The sequence below is a fragment of the Orbicella franksi genome, chromosome 13 (genome assembly GCF_964199315.1).
Source record: "Orbicella franksi chromosome 13, jaOrbFran1.1, whole genome shotgun sequence".
Classification (NCBI taxonomy): domain Eukaryota; kingdom Metazoa; phylum Cnidaria; class Anthozoa; order Scleractinia; family Merulinidae; genus Orbicella; species Orbicella franksi.
Genome location: NC_138157.1, coordinates 10,875,006 through 10,900,022, shown reverse-complemented (window position 1 = coordinate 10,900,022; position 25,017 = coordinate 10,875,006). Strand labels below are relative to the sequence as shown.

The 25,017-nt window shown below is 40.2% G+C and overlaps 2 protein-coding genes and 7 non-coding genes across 9 annotated transcripts; 1 reads left to right on the top strand and 8 right to left on the bottom strand.

Annotated features, from left to right (window-relative positions):
- The first annotated feature begins 1,043 nt into the window (after positions 1-1,043).
- On the top strand, positions 1,044-21,788 carry LOC145465463 (GTP-binding protein Di-Ras2-like). Its single transcript, XM_081449244.1, has 2 exons — positions 1,044-2,305; positions 19,380-21,788. Exon 2 carries the CDS (start codon positions 20,371-20,373, stop codon positions 21,004-21,006), a length of 636 nt encoding a protein of 211 aa, XP_081305370.1. The 5' UTR covers positions 1,044-2,305; positions 19,380-20,370; the 3' UTR covers positions 21,007-21,788.
- On the bottom strand, positions 2,561-5,321 carry LOC145465462 (ras-related protein Rap-2a-like). Its single transcript, XM_081449243.1, has one exon. It carries the CDS (start codon positions 3,958-3,960, stop codon positions 3,295-3,297), a length of 666 nt encoding a protein of 221 aa, XP_081305369.1. The 5' UTR covers positions 3,961-5,321; the 3' UTR covers positions 2,561-3,294.
- Positions 6,272-6,410, bottom strand: LOC145466856 (U4 spliceosomal RNA). The gene has a single exon (XR_014041987.1). It is a non-coding gene; the product is annotated as a U4 spliceosomal RNA (small nuclear RNA).
- LOC145466854 (U4 spliceosomal RNA) lies at positions 7,219-7,357 on the bottom strand. Its single transcript, XR_014041985.1, has one exon. It is a non-coding gene; the product is annotated as a U4 spliceosomal RNA (small nuclear RNA).
- LOC145466851 (U4 spliceosomal RNA) lies at positions 7,853-7,991 on the bottom strand. The gene has a single exon (XR_014041983.1). It is a non-coding gene; the product is annotated as a U4 spliceosomal RNA (small nuclear RNA).
- LOC145466858 (U4 spliceosomal RNA) lies at positions 9,905-10,043 on the bottom strand. Its single transcript, XR_014041989.1, has one exon. It is a non-coding gene; the product is annotated as a U4 spliceosomal RNA (small nuclear RNA).
- On the bottom strand, positions 13,196-13,334 carry LOC145466852 (U4 spliceosomal RNA). The gene has a single exon (XR_014041984.1). It is a non-coding gene; the product is annotated as a U4 spliceosomal RNA (small nuclear RNA).
- LOC145466855 (U4 spliceosomal RNA) lies at positions 15,102-15,240 on the bottom strand. The gene has a single exon (XR_014041986.1). It is a non-coding gene; the product is annotated as a U4 spliceosomal RNA (small nuclear RNA).
- LOC145466849 (U4 spliceosomal RNA) lies at positions 16,975-17,113 on the bottom strand. Its single transcript, XR_014041981.1, has one exon. It is a non-coding gene; the product is annotated as a U4 spliceosomal RNA (small nuclear RNA).
- Positions 21,789-25,017: the final 3,229 nt, after the last annotated feature.

Below are 25,017 nucleotides of genomic sequence, written 5' to 3'. Positions count from 1 at the left end.
TTAATTATTTGTTAAGTCATTGTTCACTGGCAATCAGAAGTATTTACAAGAAAAAAAGGGTCGAGGAGTAGACCCAAACTAGACCTTTCTTGTACTAATTAAGCTTTGAGCAACATTTATCATTGACATGGTTGAGTTGCCTCAGCAGAGGCTAGTGTAATTTGTCTGTTTTTAGAAAGAGAAATTGAAGATAATTCTCTCTGGATTGGAAACTTTTAATTTGTTGGTCCTGCTAAGGCTAGCTCAGTCAGAGTTGCATGTTTATCCTATGTGTCAGGTAGGCCATTGCCCCCATAAAGTGCAATCAGATAAAAAGAAAATGAAGAGATAGCATTTTTTTTCTCAAATGACAAACAGGTGAATTCTGTAAACTTTGAATTAAGTGAACAGATATTTCAGAATTTTCTAATTTCTTTGCTGTTGATTGACAGTGTAAATCTTTTCTCATTATTTATTGTAAATTGCAATGCAGTCAGTAAATATTGTTTAAAATATTTCATGTGATAATAGAATGTAGAGGAACAAGAACCATTAAAAAATTAATAAACCAATTCTGATATAAATTGGGTTTCACTTTCCTTTACTTTGTTATGTATCCAGCAAAATAAAAAAGATACAAATTTGCATGGCAGATTCCAGTGATTAACTTAATAAATATTGTACACGTTTTCAAACAAGCTAAGGAACTCCTGCTATCACTGCCTCTTTAAATTATATATGATTAGATGCTCGGCTTCGATCTGGTGGAGTATATTTCCCAAATTACCACTTTTGATGATTTTTGCCCTTTTTCCATTATTTACAAAAAGACCATTTTCTGAGCATTTAGGGCACACTATAAAGGTAAATTAAAGATTACTTGAAACTTTTATTTAACATTTAAATGGTATTAAAAGGCAAATTAAAGATAACTTTTGGAGCCACCAAGCAAAAATTAAAGCTAAACTAAAGTAACTTAAATGTACCTTTAAGACAATTTAGAGGATCTTTCTAAAGCCTATGAAATGAGCCTATAGGGTAACTTTCATTTCAGCTTAATGTGCTCATGAAATGGTTCATGAGAAGTCTTTACTTAACACATGAAAGTTCAATTAAATGTTCATTTCAGGAATTTCGTAAATGAATTAAATATTGTTTAAATGCCTCCAATGTAGACCTTTAAGTTAGCTTTAAAACCAATTAATTGAGTTATCACTACAGTTCCCAAGAGAGAAATCTTCATTGTTTTACCATTTTTAGGGTTCCAAAGTAAAGTAATTACCCAGCAACTTAAATCTTGTATCTATATCCGAAACACCCGCCGAATTAAATCTTTTTTCCCGTACAAGGACAGGTTCAGCCGTTCTCAGATGTCTAAGGTGGTTTACAAGGGAAGCTGCTGGGACTGTGATGATTTTTATATAGGAAAAACAAAGCGTCGACTACACGATAGAAAAACTGAACATTTTAAGGCCCTTGCTAAAAGCGGTCACACCTCAGCCATTGCGGATCACGTTACTTCCACGGGTCATAATATTAAATGGGACAATTTTGATATCTTAGCAACTGGTAGGTCAGATATACATTGTAAAATTAAGGAAACATTGTTAATTCGTGATTTAAAGCCAGCCTTGAATGAAAACGTTGGCAGTGAAAAACTTTTTCTTTACTAGCATTTTGTATTGTTATTATTATTATGGTAATTTTTTTTTTTCTCCCGCAGACTCATCTGTTTGTTATTAACTATTAGTCTTGTTACATATTATTAGATACCAGTCTTTTTCTTTTTCTTCGCCTTTAAATTTCGATTGTAATCTAGTTAACGGTCACTTCTGAAGATGTATGTTGTACATACGAAACGTCAAGGAAATTAACTTTGTTTAACATGCGTTTTGGTTCCATGTTTATCACCGCGGTTTGTGTTTTGTTTCTTCTAAAGCTACGATGGCCAAGGAAAAAGAGTTTTTACGATTTGTGTCGTATAAACTTACTCTTTAAAGCCAGGGGCCTCAAACTTGGCCATTTTGGTATTTTCGATGCGTTCTTTCTATTTCTGGCATTCTTTAAGTTATAGCCCATGATATAAAAATTTTCTAGGAAAAATTCGGTCACGTGACCCCAGCTGCAAAGGGCCTATTTCCTTTTCTGCAAAGCTCCTTTAATTACCCAGTTGTTATCCCTACAGCAAGTCTCGTGTCCGATCACAGCAATACCAATGTATTACCGGAACTTTCCGTAACCAACTGATGGATAAGCTTCTTTTGCACTTGCTACGTTGTTTGGCCTTCAATTCGGGAGAAAAAGCACCGTGACAAACATCAGAAAGGTTGGTATATGAGAATTTTATATCTTTCCTTCTACTTTAATTTCCCTGTCATGCAAAATGCGGTCATATGAAACGAACACATGTAAAATAATTTACCTAGTCGAAAATGAATTAACACCTTGAATTAGTGTCGTCCTAAGCGTGGCGTTGTACCCATATTCTAAGTTGAGTTAATTTGTAGTTTAAGTTATGAAATTTATTTTTCACGCAGCTTATAATGATTGTATCATGACATTTAGGAAACGCAATCGAAAACAAAACACTGTTCACTTTAATTATTCATTTATCTGGGTCGCTTTCGAGGTCAGCTGAACCAGATGCCACAGCTGTTTTTCGCGCTCGTCAATCCGAATCAATCTTACCTGCTGTTTTTTTTTTTCTTGTTTCTACGATGAAGTTGAGTTAATTATGGTGCCAAACTACATAAGCTTACATATAACTCACTAAGATTTTTGACACAGAACTGTTACAAACACTTTCGAGAGATTAGCAGAATGAAAAGTGTGGTTTTAAATTAGCTTTTTCTGCCGTGATGAAGCCTGGAGATTATCGCGTGTAGTTCCCAGTTACGTAAACTAGTGATAAGACCTCTTAGCCTCTGATTAAAAGAGGCTGTTCATTTTCATTCTACTAAACAAGACTACTCTGTACGTGACTGCTGAATTTTGAACACTTTCTTGCGTCCCATTAATTATCCCTAGCTTTAACTTTAAACCATGGAGAATGAGCTCGAACACATTCCAGTGCCACAGAAATGGCTAACGCCGCACTCTTAATTGGCGATACTTAGAGCTTTCTTCATCGTTCCTATCCATGAGTGGCTTCATAAGTTAATTACTTTTAGTTCGTGAGTACATCTAATTCACTGTTCATTAGCAGTAGTGTGTAACGGAAAGTGTGATCAGCGAAAGATTGGTCTACAACTAGAGCAGGCGTTGTCTTCGGTTCATATACAATTGAAATAAAGCGCCCTTCATGGATCTAAAGAATCAACGCAATTTTGGTTTTCGAAAACTGTGGCTTCTTTGAGCCTTCCTCTCAGGTGACAATTTGTCCAAAAGTTGGAGAAATATCGCCTCCACATTAAGCTTAAACTTGGCTGAAGTGGCCAGCCATTGATACTTCCACTTGGTCTCCAAATAAACACACGCACTCATTTTAACGCCATGGGAATCGCGAAACGTCGGCTCGGACAAATTGGGAAGATCAGATTTGTTGGATACAATGATAACGGGAATCTTCCGGTTTCTCTCAGCACAGCAACTCTCGATTTCCTCCATGTATCTCTCCAGCTTAGTAAAGGATTCCGGTTTGTCTAGAGAATACACCAAGATTGCTGCATCAGCTTTTTGGATGGCTATTCTTCTCATAGGAGGGAATTCGTACGTTCCAGAGGTATCAATGATGTGAAGCTCGCATGCTTTGTTTTTGTGGGTGATCTGCTTCACATAGAATTCTTCTACGGTAGGCAAGTGACCATGAACGTATGGTTCACCGACAAGTTGGCGAATGATGGAGCTTTTTCCCACTCCAGAATCACCAAACACAGCGATAGTAAACTCCTTGAAATAGCCAACTTGTTCGTTCGATGTTTCTCCACTGTTCGGTTTCGTGGAGGTTTTAACCTTTCTCGACTGCAGCACCGCAGACATCATGTATGTCGTTTTCACTGAGAGCAAACTGCAAGCAAGCTTCTTATCTGCTTCGGTCTGAAAAATGAAAAAAGCGACACTTTCGTTCTGACTAACAAGACTACTGTCCGTAAATCATTATTTCATTTGGAGAAAACTGACGGCCAAGATCTAGTGATAACCCCTCGAAACCGAAATGTAACAGAGTATAGGCGCGTGTTTGGGATTGAGTTTCTGTGGATATCGATTACAATAACATTCTAGCTTTGTTATGGGATACCGAAAGAGCAGAACATTTGTGTTTTGGCAAACATCACAACTTCCTAGTTTAACCTGTTACGACCTATTACGTCATTGTTGTCTTTTACCTGCTTTTAGCTCAGTTTTCTAAAGGGTGACCTCCTTTACGTTATCCCCTCACAAGAGTTAAACTCGTGCATTGTAGTTAGGTTTTAAAAAGTGACCACCGTTAGAGTTATACAAGAAGGCACGAGGCGAGGTGGTCTAGTGGTTCATAGTGAGACTTCAGGTCGAGTGGTTCAGGTTTGATCCCTAGCTGCTGTCCTTGTGTTGTGTTCTTGGACAAGACTCCGGCTTTACCGCTCACAGTGCCTCTCTCCAGTCAAGTGTAATAATCGGTATTCGGTAACAGTGAATTTAATCAGTGCTTGGAAAACCCTGCAATGGACTAGCATCCCATCCAGCGGGGAGTAGACATACTCCTAGTCGCTTCATGCAACGGAAACTGAAGATGAGCTGCGGCCTGATGGGCCAAATCGCACGAATGCAGATTTAGCCTTAAGGAAATCAACCCTGAAAAAATATATTACACCAATCACTTGCTGTTTTAAAATTGTCCAAAAGAAAGTGAACTCAAACCACGCCCACAAAAAGACGCTTTGAGCCCTTTAGCTTGATCCTCGAGGGATTCGAATACCAGTCAAATAAGGACCGATATGACAAATGCTGGATCATCCTGTGGATGAAGTAAAAATATTTAATTCACGCACTCCAACTGTGTGCAACACCCAATGATATTTTAAGGCAGGCAGATTTTTTAAAGTGTAATCCCATAAAAACGGATCACTTCCAGTCGCCCAGGGAAAACACTGCATAGTGAAGGTTTTATCTGACACAACGTGAAATAAAGTCGTTTAAATTGTGATCGGTCGGATCGATCCTTTGACCATTTCCACCAACAGAGCGAACTGAAACAGCGTGTAATTGCAGCACCTCCGTAACAACAAACGCAGAATTAGTAACCTCCTCAGCTTCCTCGGTAGATATTCCAAATTAACTGAGAAACTATAAATAGAACGAAAGACAATTAAGAAAAGATAAAGGGCTAGAGACTTAGTCCGCCATATTGGCCTTATTCCCAAAGATAATTCCTCCCATATTATTTCTCTACATGGTACACAGTTCTTCCGAGGATAATGTTACCACGCGAGTTACGTGGATGTGTTCGTGGAGGATGGAAATGCGTGTAAAGCTGCTTGAGATGTCCACGTGAACAGAATCCGCGTCATAGGATCGGTTATTTCCTGGGAATTCTGAACCCAAGAATGATCTACACATGACTTGCACAGGATTGCCCTAGTTTGGGAATAGGGCCAATATCATGTCAGAGTAACTCTCTAGCCAGTCCCTCTCTCTTGACAAAAGTTCAACAAAAGTTAGAAAAATATCGGAATCTAGATGTTGCAATATTATAACGCAAGGAGAAAGTTTTTCTCTAGTCTCAAACATATTTCCGCCTTGCCTAAAAGCTCAGTCGACGATGACGCGGCAATTTTGTTCTTGACGACAGCCCTACTCGACCAGTCTCACAATTTTCTCGTACTTAGTACACCGTTTTCATCATGAAGTCACATGTGCAAAGTTTCTGCTAGTAGTAGTGGTAGTAGAGAGCTTGCTATGACTTCTGGAAGCTGTAGTTGAGATCGTGGGGATATATAAGTTGATCACAACGGACGCTAGTAACAAATTGAAAACTTATGATCTAATTTTGACTACGGCACTCAGAGGAACTACAATAAACGCGCTCTTCCCTTTCTTTCGTCCTTTTTATCTTCAAACAGAAAGCTCCATTTGAACACTTTGGAAACGCAAAAGGTCAGGTCTAAAATCGTCCAGGTCTGAAAGATGATAAATTTTGGACTGAAATTCGATCAAGTTCTGGAGAAACCGCGGGCAGCACGCACCAAGAATTCCAATCCAGGAATGTAGTGCTATTGTGCCCTCTAGCGTCCTGTCACTGTTTACAACTGTATCTGCACGAGACTTTCAACATGCTGACTTCTAAGACCAAGGTATCTGTTTTTCTTTAGAAGGGTCCACGTACGGACCGACAAAAATTGCAAAACCGACTGTATTTCAAGTCGTCTTGCGGGGTATTGGGAAAAGTTTTCAATCAGCAATAACCGCGCCTCGGATAAACCTCACTGGCTGCAGTAATACCACTACGCAAAGCTGATTGCAAGAGGATGCGAAAAACAATTTGAAGCGAACAATCTTGCCCTCATTATGGTTTCTTATTCAGCACACATGCCGGTTTTTGTAACTAGACAAGTCTGTTTCTGACCTTGAAAATCTTAATTGTCTTGCTAAAATAAATAAAAAGAAGGCAAAGCTAACTCTTCCGTTGAGGAAAACCTTTAAAAAATCATCACTATTTTAAATTAAAATGATTAGTCGCGTGATTCTATGAATCTGATCCCACAATGATTAAACATTCTTGCTTCTTGTAACACGTTTACAAAGTAGCCATGCCTTCATTGGTTCATTGACTTTTAAATTTCTCCAGAACGGTGGTTTTGCCTAATGGCGAAACTGCCCCCTCAAAGAAATGACTAGAAACTGATCCAGTCCATCACAGTTATTTTTTTTTTGTGAAGATGTTTAGTCATGTAACAAATCTCTAATCAAATAAGTTTGCTCGCTTGTACCTTACTTCCTTGGACGGACCTTAATGCACTCGGTCCGTCCTTCCGTACTGTTCTGACTTGTTTGTCGGTGTTGTTGATGCAACAATGGAGAACTGAACAACAATTAACATTTACAGTGCGAAACAACCTTGTATTTCGTCAAGCAGATCACGTGACTCACCAGTTAACTCAGTGACGTCACAGCATCGATATCGACATCGAGGGAAAAAAGTCAGTATCCGTACTCGATATCGTATCGATTTGAAAAAACGGTATCAGCCCATCTTTACCTTGCAATATATGCACGATACCTCTCACTTATAAGAGCAATGTATTTGTTTTCCTTATAGAAGGGTCCACGTATGGACCGACAAAAATTGCAAAGCCAACTGTATTTCAAGCCGTCTTGCGGGGTATTGGGAAAAGTTTTCAATCAGCAATAACCGCGCCTCGGATAAACCTCACTGGCTACGGTAATGCCACTGCGCAAAGCTAATTGCAAGAGGATGCGAAAAACAATTTGACGCAAACAATCTTGCCTTCATTGTGGTATCTAACTCCGTACAGATTTCAGTCTTCGTAAGCTAGATATTTCTGAGCGGTCTGACCCTCGAAATCTTTTCTTGCTAAACTAAATAATAAGAAGGCAAAGCAAATTCTTCAGGTTGAGGAAACTAATCCATTCAAATTGTTTCATTTAACAAATACGGTTACCAATCAATGTATCTGGTTTCCACGGAGACGGCGCAGTCGTTACTTTTAGCAAAAGGGTGATTTGTATAAATTGCGGTTGGAGTAAACGCTAAGTCAGCTTTCGATCAGAACTGCGCACTTTATGTTTACGGTGTCTTTTCAGTTCATAGTAGCTTGATTTTTTCTGAACATATTCAGTCGTGTAAAAAATCCCTTAATAACCAAGCTTGCTCTATACCTGCCGGGAGAATATCAGTCCTTAACCAGAGAAACGTATTTGTTTTTCTTTAGAAGGGTCCACATATGGACCGACAAAAATTGCAAAGCCAACTGTATTTCAAGCCGTCTTGCGGGGTATTGGGAAAAGTTTTCAATCAGCAATAACCGCGCCTCGGATAAACCTCACTGGCTACGGTAATGCCACTGCGCAAAGCTAATTGCAAGAGGATGCGAAAAACAATTTGACGCAAACAATCTTGCCTTCATTGTGGTATCTAGCCATATTTTCTGCTTTTGATCCCGAAAAATGTATTCGTGCTAAATTAAATAAAAGGAAAGTAGATAACTCTTGAAGTGGAGGAAATAAATCCACTGAAATTGTTTCATTCTTTAGGCAGGCCATTACTATTTCTATGTCCAGTAAATGGGTCGTGTAATTTTATGAATCTGATCCCACAATGATTAAACATTTTTCTCTCACTAAAATGTTTACAAAGTAGCCATGTCTCTATTGCATTGGTTCATTGACTTTTAAATTTCTCAAGAACGGTGGTTTTGCCTGACGGCGAAACTGCCCCCCTCAAAGAAATGGGTAGAAAAACTTTTAGAGAATGCGGCCTTAAGAGCGAATGGCGTGGGCTTTTAAATCGCACTGGACCGAGGATACAGCAACATCTTTCCTTACCCTTTACATTACTTACTATTTACATATGCACAGCATTGAAAGACAAGGATACTAACAACCCAAGATAGTAATACCACTACGATGAAACGTTCTGTCCCCAATGATTCCTCGCACTCTTCTTGAGCGTTTTCTTGTTAAAGCTGTGGCCTATCTTCTTCTTCTTCTTCTTCTTCTTCTTCTTCTTCTTCTTCTTCTTCTCCGTCTTCTTCTTCTTCTTTTGCAGATGTTTGACGTGAGTTAAGAGTACTTATGTCGCAAAGTTAAGTCGGATCAAAATTGCGTGCTTTATATTTGCGGTGTCTTTCCAGCTGGGAGAATACCAGCCCTTGGTCTTTAATTTATAATTGCCTGTGAGGATTTTTATGGTCCTGGTCAGTAGTTCAGTACGGTCAAGATCTCGCCCTATATATGCCCGAGACCGATCACTCACAACAGGAACGCTTTTTTTTTTTTTTTTTTGGTATTTTGGCGGAGTGGTGAGCAGTTAGTGCAACACCACCACCCATGAAAAACGCTAGTCACCTAGGAAGGAATCGAAGTGACTAGAGAGCCAAGGTGAGGGTGATCCTACTAAACGTAGCCATCTCTCCAACTTCGCCGGGGAATCGAACCCCGCCTCACCAAACCCTCCCAAAAATTAAATACACAAGTAGGAACAGCATATATACAACGAACCACAGGACAAAGATCGAACCAAGCCACTAGACAACTCGACACCGTTTACATGACAAAAAAACCACCTCTGTGCAGAACACCAATAAAGGAGACCAGCGCCTCGGATAGACCTCACTGGCTACGGTAATGCCACTGCACGAAGCTGATTGCAAAAGAGTGCGAAAAACAATTTGAAGCAATTTGAAGCAAATTCGTCTTCATTGTGGTATCTAATTCAGTACATATGCCGGTTTTTGTAAGCTAGATATTTCTGTTTCTGACCTTGGCTTGTCAAATTAAATGTAAAATGAAGAAGGCAAAGCTAACTCTTCCGGATGAGGAAGACCTTAAAACACTCGAAATCACTACCTTTTTATGTCAAATTGATGGGTCGCGTGATTCTCTGAATCTGATCCCACGATGATTAAACGTTATTGCTTCTTACAACAAGTTTGCAAAGAAGCCAGGCCTTTAAATCATTGCGTTGGTTTATTGACTTCTAAATTTCTCAAGATCGGTGATTTTGCCTGATGGCGAAGCTGCCCCCTCAAAGAAATGGGTAGAAAAATTTATGGGGAGCTGATTACGTTTAGATGTCTTTCCAGTCTATCATAGTTAGTTTTTTCTGTAAGGACGTTCGACGCGTAACAAATGTCTTATCAACCAAGTTTGCTCGGTTGTTCTAGCTATGCGCTCAGTCTGTCCTTCCGTATTGTCAGGACCTAGACACCGAGAAATATGCACAACACTTTTTCCTCGAAGACTAACTTATTCTTTTTGTTTTGAAGGGTCCACGTATGCACCGACAAAAATTGCAAAGCCAACTGTATTTCAAGCCGTCTTGCGGAGTATTGGGAAAAGTTTTCAATCAGCAATAACCGCGCCTCGGATAGACCTCACTGGCTACGGTAATGCCACTGCGCAAAGCTAATTGCTAGAGGATTGCGAAAAATAATTTGAAGCAAACAACATTGCCTTCATTGTGGTATCTAATTCAGTACATACGCCGGTCTTCGTAAGCTAGTATTTTTATTTCTGACCTTTGAATCTTCTCTTGCGGGATTAAAATAAAACGAAGGCAAAGCAAACTCTAGGTTGAGGAAACTAATCCATATAAAAATTGTTTTATTGAACAATTACTTCCATTCAACAGAAACATGTTTGGGCAGATGATATTTATCAATGTTACTCCTGCCTGCGCTTCAATCAGTTTCTGGTTTCTAAGGTGACGGCACAGCCGTTACTTTGGGCAAACAAGGTGATTTGTATCAAGTACGGTTTACATGTAAATTTTAACCTGGACAAATTGGTTTTTATTGCTTATTTTGTTAAAAGGTAATAATTGCTCCCTTAAAAAGCCTTAAAAAACACAATCGAAATCATTGCTATTTTTACATCAAATTGATGGCTGGCGTGATTTTATGAAACTGATCCCACAATTATTACACGTTCTTGCTCTTACTAAGATGTTTACAATGTAGCCATGCCTTTTACTCGTTGGTTTATTGAATTTCTCAAGAACGGTCAGGTGGCGAAACCGCCCGTCAAAGAAAAGAGTAGAAAAAACAAACAGAATGTATTAACTGCAAATTGTAACGGGCGTGGTCCATAAATGGACAGTTAAAAAAATCGGTCGGTATCTTACATTATTGTATGGCTGTCTCACAAGGACTGGGAAATACAGAATTCACGAATTTGATTGGCTGAAAATCGACATTGTCCGCGGTCTAGATTTTCCCATCTAGACCGGAATCTTGACACGTTACATTTTGTGGTGAAAAAATACAAAAGTGTTGACTATTTTCTTTTAAAAATATTAGAAGAATTGCCAGGAAGCCTGGAGAGAAAAAAAAGGCAGAGGACGAGCAAACTCACCTTTCTCAAGCAAAATTTCAGCTAGTTTTTTGTATTTAAGGCGGTACAATGGACGCAGTGCAATGTCCACCGACCATAGAGGCATACGTGAAAGGACAAAACAAGTACCGCCAAGGAGGGGGAGCACCCTCATACGAGGCCGCCCCACCATAAACAGAGAAAAGACAATAGACACGGTTTAAAACAGTAACCCATGCAATAAAAGCGAAAAAACGAAAGACTAGTTAAAAAATACTAGCTCAGTATATCCAATAAGGGCGACCAGGACTAGGGAAAGAGACCAAAGACTTCAATACATTTGATAAAAGCAAAGAAACCCGAAAAAGCAGTTAAAAACGCAAACCCAGCGCATCCAATAAAGGCGACCAGGACTAGGGAAGACGGACAAAAAATTCTAGATAAAACTAGGCACTCAAAAACCTAGTTTAAAAGAACCGCCGGAGACACGGCCAACGACGCCATTAGCACCCCATTGGCGATGGAAAAAGCAACGACGACGCTGGGAGAGGAAACGCTTGAAATACAGAGGCAAATAGAAATTTGCCTTGGACTTGAGACAAGCCAGGAGCCTGAGAGCACTGGGTGGCACCGAGCGGAAGCGATGGTCGTTCCGCTGGCACCAGACCAAAAACTTACAGAGATTCAGTAGGTAGGGGAAGACACGAGGAACACAAAGAGCTCATCGCTGCTAAAGCCAAAGAGCATGTGCCGCACAGTTATGGAGGGAGCCAAGGGGGAAGCCCGAAAAAGTAGAGATTGAACAAAACCAATGCCACTCTGGATGAGAGGACACGAAAAGAAGAGATGTTCAGAGGACTCCATGTGATAACCGCAAAAACAATAGGTAGGCAGGTTGTAACCAAAGGAGGATAGCCGTTCAGCGGTGTACAAGACCCCATGAGCTACTTTCCAATTCAGATCAATGGCTTGCCTGTCCAAGGGCAAGAAAAACAGAGACTTCCAGGTTGAAGGCCAGTCGAGGTCACCAAAGCTGAGGATGGTCTGAATTTGGCAACACAATGAGGCTGACAAGGATGAATGAGGAGACTCAACTGGTAACACAATTTGCAAGAAAAAGGAAGATGCCGGAAGATCTATATTTCGACCAAAGAGCGTACAACCAAGCCATTTGGAGAGGCTGAGCCATTCAGGGCTTTCCACGCATTCAGTACGGCAGCATAAAAGGGAGGAAGCCCGGCGGGGGAGAAAGCCGAAGGCGCCGAAAAGACACTCATGGGGTCTATACCAAAACGGTCAAAAAAACCAGAAGGTCATTAGAGAGACCCAGCAAGTCACACCAGTTACATTAAACAAATTTAATCGTTCTTGTTTGCACCATATAATAAACATATTATTAACTGAGCTTAGTCGGTCTGTATGGGAGAATCTTGACCTCGGTCATGTGTACAGAACTCACTGCGTTCGATCTGTACTGACGACCTCGATCAAGATTCTCCCTCCGTTAAAAGCAGCTAATTATTAAACGATAAATTTAGTCCACACGGCCAATATCTAAAATCAGCCAATCAAATTGTTCTTTTGCCAGTCCACTGTTTTCAGAATGTCCAGAATGATCTCTCGTAACTAATCTTGAAGTTTTCCCGGCTTGTAATGGTTTACTTTTTGAAAAGAACGAACTTGCACGTAAAAGATTGTCTTTCTTTTCCTTTTGTTTTTTGCAAACGTTGGACGTACGTAAACGCTAAGTCGACTAAAAATCAGAGCTGCGCGTTATAATTTTACGGTGTCTTTTCAGTCCATGACAGCTGGATGTTTTCTGAACATGTTCCGTTTTTAAACTAATTTGCACTGCACCTACTGCGAGAATACTAACCCCTGGTCTTTAATTGCTTGTATGGACTTCTATTCGTCGGTCCCTACTTCTGTACAGTCAAGATCTGCAATAAGAATGGGCCGATGCCATTTTTGTCTGTGTTGTTGATGTAACAACAATGGAGTACTGAACAACAATCAACAGTTGCAGTGCGAAACAACTTTGTATTTGGTCAAGCAGATCACGTAACTCACCAGTTAACTCAGTAACGTCACAGTATCGACATCGATATCCGAAGAAAAAAAGCCAGTATCCGTACGTACCGGCGGTATCTTATCGATTTAAAGAAACGGTATCTTGAAACATACCCTGAAGTATATACACGATTCCTTTTACCTATAAGAGCAATGTATTTGTTTTTCTTTTGAAGGGTCCACATATGGACCGACAAAAATTGCAAAGCCAACTGTATTTCAAGCCGTCTTGCGGAGTATTGGGAAAAGTTTTCAATCAGCAATAACCGCGCCTCGGATAATCCTCACTGGCTACGGTAATGCCACTGCGCAAAGCTGACTGCAAGAGGATGCGGAAATCAATTTGAAGCAAACAATCTTGCCTTCATTGTGGTATCTAATTCCGTACAAATGCCATTCTTTTTCATCTGGATATTTTGTTTTTAATCCAGAAAAATGTCTTCTTGCTAAATCAGGCATAAAGAAAGTGGCTAACCCTTGAAGTGGAGGAAAACAGTCCAATGAAATTGTTTCATTAATCAGTTACTGCAATGTAAAAGAAACATCTTTGGGGCAGACCATTGCTACTTTTATGCCAAATTGATAGATCGCGTGATTCTACGAGTCCTGCTGATGTCTCCGCCGCGGACCTATCTGGTACTGTTGACGCTTCGGCTGTTGCATTAGTGGGGATGTCTGACGTGGATTACGTTCCTTCTCACTCGTATGTCGATTCGGATGCCCTTCTAAGCATGGATGAGGTGGCTTCTGGGGATGAGGAGGTTGTGCGAGCTGCTCGGCCTCGTCCTTCCGTACTGTCAAAACCTCGGCCCTGAGACGTACGCGAGATCTTTCACTCATAAGAGCAACGTTTTTTTGTATTTAAGGCGATCGACAGGCGTTAGTGCAATGCCTGCCGGTCATACCGACTAATCCAATACACACACTGGATCGCCTAAATACGGGGGTACAACCAACACGTCAACTTCACCGGGGGATCGAACCCCGCCCCTACAAACAAGAAACATAAAAACAAACAAACGAGAGACGAACAGGCAAAGACTTTAGACAACAGGACTAACATACACTGCTCCAGGGCAATGGCGAAAGGTGAACCCAAAAGAGGGGCACCTGTCAACAGACTAATCCTAAAAGAATAGGTTCGCCACCAATATGCAACCCAAAACAAACCAAGACCCAAAACGACAACAAAACAGTCCAAAATCGACGACACGGAAGTCCAAAGTCAGCGGAGAACAGGCAAGAACGCGAAGACGAGGCCAAACGGAGTAGGCAACAACACAGGAAGGAAAACCAAAACGACACAAGCCACAGGAAGAACAGGGCGGAAAACAGGCTTGGAAACAGGCAAAGTAGGCAACACGCGACAAGGTGCAGCAGCTGGACCAAACATAGCGGCAGGCGAAGCAGCAACGGAACTGACAGGGGTACCATGCGAAGCAGTAATAAAAGTAACAGGACGACTGGGTGGAACAGGACCACGAGCAGCAGCGGAACTTACAGGACTAGACGTAACGGCAGAAGAAACAGCAACGGAACCACTGGACTTGGCAGGCAGAAAACAAGACGAAGACGAATCGGCAAAATCAAGACGTGGGCGAGACAAAAACGGACGACGCGGGAAACAATCAGACTCACAAGCAGGCTCATAAACAGGCTCAGCGACATCAGTAACAGCAAGGCCAGACGTGGACGTGGCGACAGAACACGACGGGCGAGAAAGCAAAGAAGCAGCGTAACTAGGCAAGAACGACGAACGAGATGACACAGCAGTAGACTTAGCACGTACCATTTGCTTAACATCATATAGCTGACAATCCATACACAAGCACGCAGGAACAGAATCATAGCAGGAAGGCTTAACAACATCCTCGGACGACATTTTAACAAACACAAAGACACCGCCAGAAATACGAGAAAAACTTCCAGATGCTCACCTAAGCAGGGACTTCCTTGCACAAGTGCGTAGAGGCGTGTCCCGGTCCGTCCTTCCGTACTGTCAAAACCTCGGCCCTGAGACGTACGCGAGATCTTTCACTCATAAGAGCAACGTATGTTTTCTTTTTTTTTTTTTTTAGGAAGGGTCCAAGTGTGGACCGACAAAAATTGCAAAGCTGACTGTATTTCAAGTCGCCTTGCGGGGTATTGGGAAAAGTTTTCAATCAGCAATAACCGCGCCTCGGATAATCCTCACTGGCTACGGTAATGCCACTGCGCAAAGCTGATTGCAGAAGGATTCCGAAAAACAATTTGAAGCAAACAATGTTGCCTTAATTGTGGTATCTAATTCAGTGCATACGCCGGTATTCGTAAGCTAGAATTTTTGTTTCTGATCTTGAAAATCATAACGTGCTAAATTAAATTAAAAAGAAGGCAAAGCAAACTCTTCTAATCCATATAAAAAGTGTTTATTGAACAAATACTTCCCTTGAACAGAAACATCTCTGGGCAGATGATATTAATCAACGGTTACTTCTGCGCTTAAATGTTTCTGATTTTCACAGTGAAGGCACGTTACTTTGAGTAAAAAGGGTGATTTTTTTTGTTTTTTTTTTGTTTTTTTTTTGTGGAGAGCAGGTGAAGGCGAGGTGCGATGCCATACGTGCAAATCGAGGAGAGGGACACCCACGTCAAAAAAGGGTGATTTGTGAAAATTGGGGTAAAAAGGTATAAAGAAAGTAACTGACTCTAATGTGGAGGAAGATAGTGAAATGAAATTGTTTCATTAATCAGTTAATGCAATGCAACAGTGAAATGGTGTGAACGCAACACAGCGTCCCCGGCCAGGGCTCGAACCCGGACCATTCTCTCCGGGAACGAGCGCACTAACCATGAGGCCACCGCGCCTCCCAACAAGACATCTTTAATTTAGGCATGCAGACCATTGCTTTTTTATGTCAAATTGATGGGTCGCGTGATTCTCTGAATCTGATTCCACAATGATTAAAAGTTCTTGCTTCTTGTAACACGTTTACAATGAAGCCATGTCTTTGTTGCATTGGTTCATCGACTTTTAAATTTCTCAAGAACGGTGGTTTTGCCTGACGGCGAAACTGCCCCCTCAAAGAAATGGGTCGAAAAAATACTAGGAAATGGAAATGCCTTAAGAGCGAATGGCATGGGCTTTTAAATCGCACTGGACCGAGGATAAAACAACAACATCTTCCCTTACCCTTTAAATTACTTACTCTCACATGGATACAACATTCTAGTAATCCAAAATATTTGATCCCACAACGATGAAACGTTCTGTCCCGAATGATCGCTCGCAAACACTCGATCTCTTGAACGTTTCCAAGTGCCATAGCTTCCTTTTTAAAAAGATTCAACTTACACGTAAAAATATTGTCTTTCTTCTCCGTCCTCTTCTTTCTCTTTTCCTTCTTTTTTTGCAAACGTTAGACTTCAGTTAGCCCCAAGTCCGCTCTCGATAAGAATTACGCGCTTTATATTTACGGTGTCTTTCCAGTCCATCATAGTTAGATTTTTCCGAAAATATGTAGTTCTTAACCTAATTTGCACGGCATCTACTGGGAGAATACCAGCCCTTGGCCTTTTATATAATTGCTTGTATGGTTTTCTATGCGCCTAGTCCGTACTTCTGTACGGTCAAGATCTCGACCCTGTAATATATGCACGAAACAATTTAATCATAAAAGATAATCAGTCGCCTAGATAGCCAAAGTAAGTTCCAGATGTTTGCACTATTTTCCGGTCGCCATGTTGGTGGAGCACAGAGTTCCACCAACATGGCGGCTCCATACTGCAAATTTGCGCAAAACATTTCGACGAATATCTGAAGTTTGGGAAAACGCAGAGACCCAAAACTTGGAGAAGTCTTCTCTACCTGTCTCCTATAATATCAAAATTTCTTGACTTTTATCCACTGGATAGTTTTCGATTTATTTATTCATTGCGTGACAGTGAAAACCATCTATTTGATTTTATTTTGTAGGGTCCACGTATGGACCGTCAAAAATTGCAAAGCCGGCTGTATTTCAAGCCGTCTTGCGGGGTATTGGGAAAAGTTTTCAATCAGCAATAACCGCGCCTCGGATAGACCTCACTGGCTACGGTAATGCCACTGCGCAAAGCTAATTGGTGAAAGGCGCCAAATGAGATTTGAGGCAATCATTAATGCCATCAATGTGGGAGTAACAGTTCTGAATGTTTTGTGTCTGTAGAAGAGATTTCATCCAAAATATTGTTACACAGTTTTCAGTAGTATTTCAACCTCTACAATTCACCTTATTTAATTAGTACCTTGGACAAATCGTTGAATCGTTGTCGATTTGACCGCGTAATCAACGCATGCGCATAATGACGTAAGCTAATCATGAGACATCAGATGATTGACAAGGTCATGACAGCACTGTGACACGCTGCCGTGACCTTCGGCATTTATTGCAAAAGTGCAGAAATAGTTTGTCTTTAAGAAATTAAATGCATGAAATTACATGCTTAGATACGGTTTAGGTTGATTTAATATCGCCAGGTGACGAGAATTAATGACCTCACAGTAGACAACAAAACAGGCACTGCTAGTCTGTACTGCCGCTGCTGGCATATGGCCGTCAGCATGCCTCCCACCAAGTTTGTCACGCAATCCTCACCCAGATGCAATAAACACTTGTGGGAGCTCGAGAAAAGCTTTCAAAATTAGAACCTCGATCCCAGAGTCTCTCATCTTCTCCCACAGAGGGAAAATAAAATAAAAGAGAGACCCCAGAAGCGAGGTTGGCGGCAAAATTCGCAGGTTACAATAACTCTTATGCATGACTACATTACACGCTCAAATTTTCGCTCACGCGAAATTTTCTCAAACCTCCAGCACCTTCGGGTTGTTTTAATGCAAGAATTCTTTCTATATTGGCTGTTTTGGGGATTTGTTCACGATAAAATTTGCAATTTTCATTTTCAAAGCGAGGCTTGGTGGTTAAATTTGTTGGTCTTATCGATGTCATCTATTTAAGAGCCATTTAGCTCTTACAGGAAACGTATTTCATTTTGTTTTGAATTTAGTTTTAAGGGCAAATGCTTTTTTTTTTTAATCCTTGCCAAATACTAACCATAATTATAATCCCTCAGCCAGTCAACCTGATAAGTTGGGAGGGAGTGGGGAGGGGGGTACTTGAAAAACGGCCAGAGAAAATATTAGGCGAGAAGCCTCTCCTCGAATTCTTCCCATATTTTCACTCTCGCCCATTTTTTTTTGGCTCGTTGCCCCTAAGTAACAGAACGCCTGGCTCTTAGAGGGTTCGAGGTCGCTGTCTCTCTCCCTCCACTCCCCGACGGGAGAGGAAGGAGAGAGAGCAAATTAAGCGACCTGAAACTGTCTGAGAATCAACGTAGAAACAGGCTGCACTGATCTTGAATGTGGTTAGAGCAAATTTTCGAAGGCGCACCCGCTCGGAACTGTGCCTGCTCGCTAGTCAGCCTACTAACCAAGGGGGTCATAGGAAAGGGTTAATTACCCCGCAAGCATTGTAAACGATCCTAAAGATATGCGAGGTTCGTAGATCGACCTGCAAATTAAAAAATTTCATTAATTTTGACTGGGAGAAATCAAACCGATAGAGCCAAAAAAAATGCCACATCTTTTAGATATCGATCACACTTTCAAAACGGAGCGTTGGGGATTTATCAGTAAACAAATGGGCGGAATTTGTTGAAAACATCTTGAGCATTTAACACTCCAACTCGCGGCAAACGTTTCTGACCGACTGGGCGAGAAAAATCAATTTTAGAATGTGTCGTGTAGGTCATACAGCCAGGTCAACACTTTTCAATGTAATTATTGTCTAGAAAATCAATCCATTTTCCTGCCTGTTGTTTCGCATACCAACAGGTGAAAAAAACTCAGTTTTAGCAAGAAACACTGCAGACAAAGTAATTTGCAGACAAAGTAATTTGCAGACAAAGTAATTTGCAGATGATACTGAGATTGAAGTCATTGACAGTGTAGAAATTAAAAGCACAAAATTCATGCCATACCAAGAGATCTTCCATCATTACAGACCACAACAGATTAGATAAGATTGAATCAGAATACGAAATATCACATGCATTTGGTAAAATACATAGAGAATGTTGATTAGGTATTTTCAGACACACTGAGGTACAACATGCTGCGTATTAAAAGGAATTAAATATAAAAAACAATAGTCCCTCAGGGTCACACCGGCTGATGATGACTGCGTACAAATCCGCCAAGGTGCAAACCGCTATCGAAACCTTGGCCTTACGTACTCTGACAGGTTTTCCTATCAAATAGCGCTTCCATGTAAAATAATGTAATGATCTAACCATTATACACGATCTCTCTTCCGCAAGAATGCGACTTATTTACGGTTTAATTTCAGTGGCGCCTTGAAGTACCAGACCCCTTTCAACTGAAGTATGGTCAACTGCGGCTATCTTGAAGGGACACAGAGAGAGGGTGGAAACGATGTAAGCTGGCCCTTTTGTGCGATAGCAAAAACAAGCGTAGAAAAGCCCACGAAGTCTCGTTGATGGATTCACGTGCCTGGGGGCAAAATGATGTCACTCTGTTGTCATCGCATGATCGAACTCGCGGTGAATGAAGCAGATCTCTTTACACACGATTACAGCTATCTGATAATCTTTTTTACTATGTTTTTTATACCATAGCAATAATTAAAAAAGACTTGAAACGCTCTGCTTTAGTCAATTAATTGTAATTAACCACCTCATCGGTCAATTCTACTCTAATCGAACTTAAATGAGATTTCCTTAAATGTTGAGAGCTTTCAGAAGAAAAAAAACTTGACTGATGTAGCGCATGAGAAGAACAGGCTGTTTAGCACACCAGTTATTTTAAAGAAAGAACTCGTTTCGAAGTCAATAGGTGCGGGTTTTCTTTAAGCCGATTTGTCTCACAGTTGTATGACTTGTATGATGAATGTGAAAAATTACCGCCGGCTTAGTAATTTAGGGCGGAGCCTCAAATGGTGTGTTTTACGGAACTTTTTTAGAAAAGAGAGGACATGAGAAAATACATGTCTCTTCTTAGAATACAAGCCTTGGTTTTACTTTTCCCATAATCTCAGAGTTTAAGTGATAAAGTGCATGTAGTGGTTGAGTTTAGAGAGTTTTAGTCGATTGTCTATGCGTATGCGACCTCGCGATCCTGATGTTATTCATGTCTCAACAAGGAACCGCGATGTTGTCATCGATCTTCACCTTCACGTATAGTATTTCACTGAAGTGAAGTCAAATATTTATTTAAGCTTCGTAGTAGGTAATCCAGTGAGAGCGGAACGTCTAGCCAAGCTTGAGTTTTGTTTTCATGAAGCTTTGTTGCCCAGAAATCGCCTCATTTATGACGCGTCCATGATGCAGTCTGCTCTCTTTGACGAAACGGAGACATCCGACCAACATGTTTATTTCAAGAAGTTCACTTTAGCCATTTTCGGGGATTCTGGAGTGGGAAAAAGTTCGATTGTCCGACATCTTGTCGGTGAGGACTACAATCACGAACACGTCCCCACAGTGGAGGAGTTTTATGTAAAGCCAATTAGCCACAGAAACAAAGCTTACGAGCTTCACATCATTGATACCTCTGGAACGTACGAATTCCCTGCCATGAGGAGATTAGCGATCCAGAAAGCTGATGCTGCAGTCTTGGTATATTCTCTCGACAAACCGGAATCCTTTACCAAGCTGGAGAGATACATGGAGGAAATCGAGAGTTGTTGTGCTGATAGAAACCGGAAGATTCCAACCATCGTTGTATCTAACAAATCTGATATTCCTAACTTATCAGAGCCAACCTTTCACAACGCTCGTGGTCTTAAAATCAGTGCGTGTGTTTACCTGGAGGGAAAGTGGAAGTGTCAATGGCTCGCTACCTCGGCAAAGTTTAATCTCAACATTGAAGCAATATTCCACAAACTTCTGGACAAACTCAGCCCCGACAAGAACTTGGTAAGGAAGAAAGGCAGCATTCTCAAGCAAATCTTGCGTTGATTTGCTCTAACGTTAAGGTCTTGTTACTGCTGGGAAAGATACAGCGCTTTAGTCGTAGTTAGAATAGAGATTATTTATGATTATCTAAAATACCGTGACGTGCAAGGGATCTTACAGTCTTTGCCAAGAGTCTCAATGGGGTTAACCGTTAACCGGAAAATGGGCCAAAAATGTACCCGTTAGACGTAAAAATTGGAAAATATGTAACCGTTAGCCATATAAGCTCATATAAAATGTCAACCGTAAGAACAATTTAGCCAGGAAAGTGAAAGTCACAAGAGTTCTTGTCAAGAGCTTTTTTGTGTCTTGTCTTGTAGTTTTATAGCACAGGAAATCGAAAAGCCTGGACACTTCATATTTGTCAAAAATTCTTGAAATAATAACGCTTTTCATCCCGAAATAGTGACCTAAGATATGTTTTTCAGTTGTCAAAATTTATTTTTAATCTTTTTTAAACAATTAAACATAATTTTAACTTTTTAAGACAATGGGAATTAATTTCAAAGAGAAGGAAATTAAATTAACCGTTAGCCGTGAAAATTAGAAGCCAAAATATGTCAACCCGTAGCCGTAAAAGTCACCAGCCCATTGAGAATCTATTTGTCGCTGCCTATCCGCGCGTAATTATTTTTGCTGTAAAGAATTGAGAACAGGTCGGAAAGTTCTGTGCTATAGAATTTATATTACGGTTCATATCGGGTTAAGAGATCGATCACTGTTTGTTTAGTAGGTTTTACGTTTTTAGTGATAAGAACAATGAGTTACAAGCTTACGACACTAAATGTTTAAAAAAAAAAAAATCACGAGAGCATTTATGTTAATTTTCAAGTTTAACACAGCCGAGTCCGAGTCAAAAGATGCTAGGCAGGCAATTAATGTTAATAGCAGGCTTATTGACAGGTATCTAAGTAATCTTGTTTGGTGAGGCCGAAATAACGTCAGGCAAGGTTAGTACGTCGTATTGTTGGGTCTAGGAGGGTTTTGTTTACAGAGCGGAGTATATATAACGACCTGAAAACGTCAGGCAGAAATGTCTCGCCTACATGAATAGGAAATAGTCGCATCTGTGGTCTGAAAGTTACACCCGCTTTTGTCATAGATACAGCTCTTTTAGGTTGGTTCACTTGGAGAATAAATTATAGGAAGGATACTTATTTGTATAAGTGATATAAACAAAAGATTGCTTTTAGTTAGGTAGCTTTCCTGTCATTCAACATGTGATTTGAATCTCATGGGATTGGTTGAAAAAAAAAAAAATCAACAGTTGGAGATGGACCATTATTTTTTGAGGTGGGGGTGCGGGGAGTGGGCAATATTCCGGGGCATGAATACTTTTTTATCGCTTTTAGGTTGCGCATGACTTTTTTTTGATGGGCAATACTTTGTGAAAGAATTTTAGTATCAAAAACCAAAATTATAATAGTAGAAAGACCTTTTTTCATCCTGGCTCTCCTTCGGCTTTGCACCTTTTTTTTGGCTGTGCCGGAATTGTTTTGTGGAATTGACCAGCTCCCGCTCCCCCCCGCCCCCCCTTTCCAAAAAATTATGGTCCGTCCCTTAAGGTACGAAATTATACGTTCTGAATTATCACAACGAGGAGAAACGAATTAAGCTAGAGCCAATTTTAAATAAAATGCGATGTACTAGATAAAATATCATTTTCAATGGTGGCTTAACTTAACTTATTATTACACCAGATTAAATCCAAGAAGGGTGCTATGATTTTTAATCACTGTACATAAAATTGAGAATTGTATCGAAGGATGTAAAAGCACATTTCCGTTTCCTGCGTACAGTCGAACCTGTATATAACGGCCCTCTATTAAGCGGCCAGTTTTCAAAGTCCCGATTTTTCGCTCACACAAAAGCTGTGTTTGTTACCTGTATTAGGCGGCCACCTCTGTTAAGGGGGTATGGTACCCTAAAATATGGCGATGTTCATGAAAAATTCAATTTCTTGGAAATACAAGACTTAAGACCCTTGAGGACTTGTCAAAAACATTTTGAAACGATCTTGCCGAATTTTCTTCCAGATGAGTGTGAAATGTAAGGAAAGTACACAGTAGTATAAGTTTTTTTACGTAGCAACGGCCATAGCATCGACTGTTTACTATAAGAACGTGAACAAAAATATAGATTATTTTTAACTTATATAAACGAAATTATTTAGAAAAAAACTTTTAAGACATGCACAACTCGATTGGTATAATTATTTGTGAAAAGCTTTGCCTCAAATTGCCATCACAGGCTCATTCATTTCCCTTATGAAAAGGAATATTTCCCACAACTGCGGTAACTTTTTACAAAATAGAACAACCATTGCACCCCCTCCCCCGAGATCCAATCTGCACCCCCTTCCCCGCTATTTGTGGCTCGTTAAATACTTAATACTTCGTGTAAGAAACTTAAAGTGCATTTTTCTCAAAAGTTTACTTTTGTACCGACTGCCTTCGCGCCAACATTTCTACTTTGCAATTCCCGAAACTTGGGCTGATCAAAGACCAATAGTGTCGTGATGTCATAAACCAAAAAAATCGCAACATTTTAAGATCTGTCACGTGACATGAGATGATTTGTCCACTGGGTGTGGTAAAAAATAAGGTTATTTCCAAATAAAGCTGTAAAAGCACTGAAAATAAGAGTTAACTGTCAAAACTTAGGTTCATTGCACAGAACAAAACAGAAACTTACATGATATGCTTATTTGACAGTCAATTCTTGTTTTGTAAAAGAGCAGAAGTGTTGGCGTCAATACTATAAAACACTACTTCAAAAGGCTGTGGCTGGTTTCCATAGCAACCATTTTGAGTAAGACTCTAGAAATTTAATTTCTCTTCTTGAGTGCAATAGCACACAATCGATCTTTCTTCACCATATTTAAACAAACTTTTTGGTCCATTTGAGGGTACCATACCACCTTAAGCGGCCGCGGTTACTCTGTGGCAGCCCTATGTTTGTCTTTCTTTGTTATTTTTACCTGTATTAAGCGGCCACCCTGAACGAGGTGAAATGAAGGTGATGTATGTATGTATGCATATATGTATCTAACGTAACAACTATGAAATTGAACGTAACATCTATGACGTGACGGAATGAGATATTTTGTTGTGAACTGTAAGTTACAGAAATACAGCACTCAGTGTATACCGTAGAAGAGTAGAGGACAATTTATTGCACAGTACTTTTACACAATGTGATGTATATTACACCGTTAAACGTTGGCACTGAACTTCTTTTAAAGTATTGATCACTTGAAGGAGTGTTGGTTGTCCTATTGTTTCCTTGTATGAAGTGTTCCTATATGATACGCCATTAACATCGACGTTAGACCACACCCAGTAAGTATTTTTAGTGATCCTGTACTAAGCGGCCTGTTCCTCAAGTCCCAAGGGTGGCCGTTATATACAGGTTCGACTGTAGTGCATTAGAAGTTGTTCCTACAGTTGTTTTGGGGTATAGAGCCTCAGTATGGTATTTATCTTCTAGATTCCGGTTTCAAATCGTAAAGGAAAACTAAATTCTAATAAATCCTTTCAATTTGGCATGAAAATTATCAGCCAGTGTGTGCTTTCTTTATTTATTTTCAACTTTTTCTTGCATATAATCTGCCAAATACTTTATATCTTATTACCCCTTGTCCTCACGAATTAATCATCAAAAATACCGCTTATTATTTAGCTTGAAATAAATGGTCATGTTAATTAATGCTCCCTTGTTCCTAGAAGCCTCTAAAAGGTCCTCCGTTATAACAGAATCTACCGCGGAGTTGTCTTCCATGAGGTATTCTTGCATGTAATTATACGTATTTCAAATTGTTCATACCTAATATCTGTTACAAATACATGATAAAAACCTAAACATTACGAGCCGGTCTTCTAGCGATCTGGTCTCAATATGCAAAATCAAGTCTTGCTAACTGGTTTTCTTTGCGATTGAAAATTGCCGAAATTTGTTTGTTTTTTTTATTCTACGCCTTTTTTTAAAAGGGTGACCAATATTTGAATTTTCCTT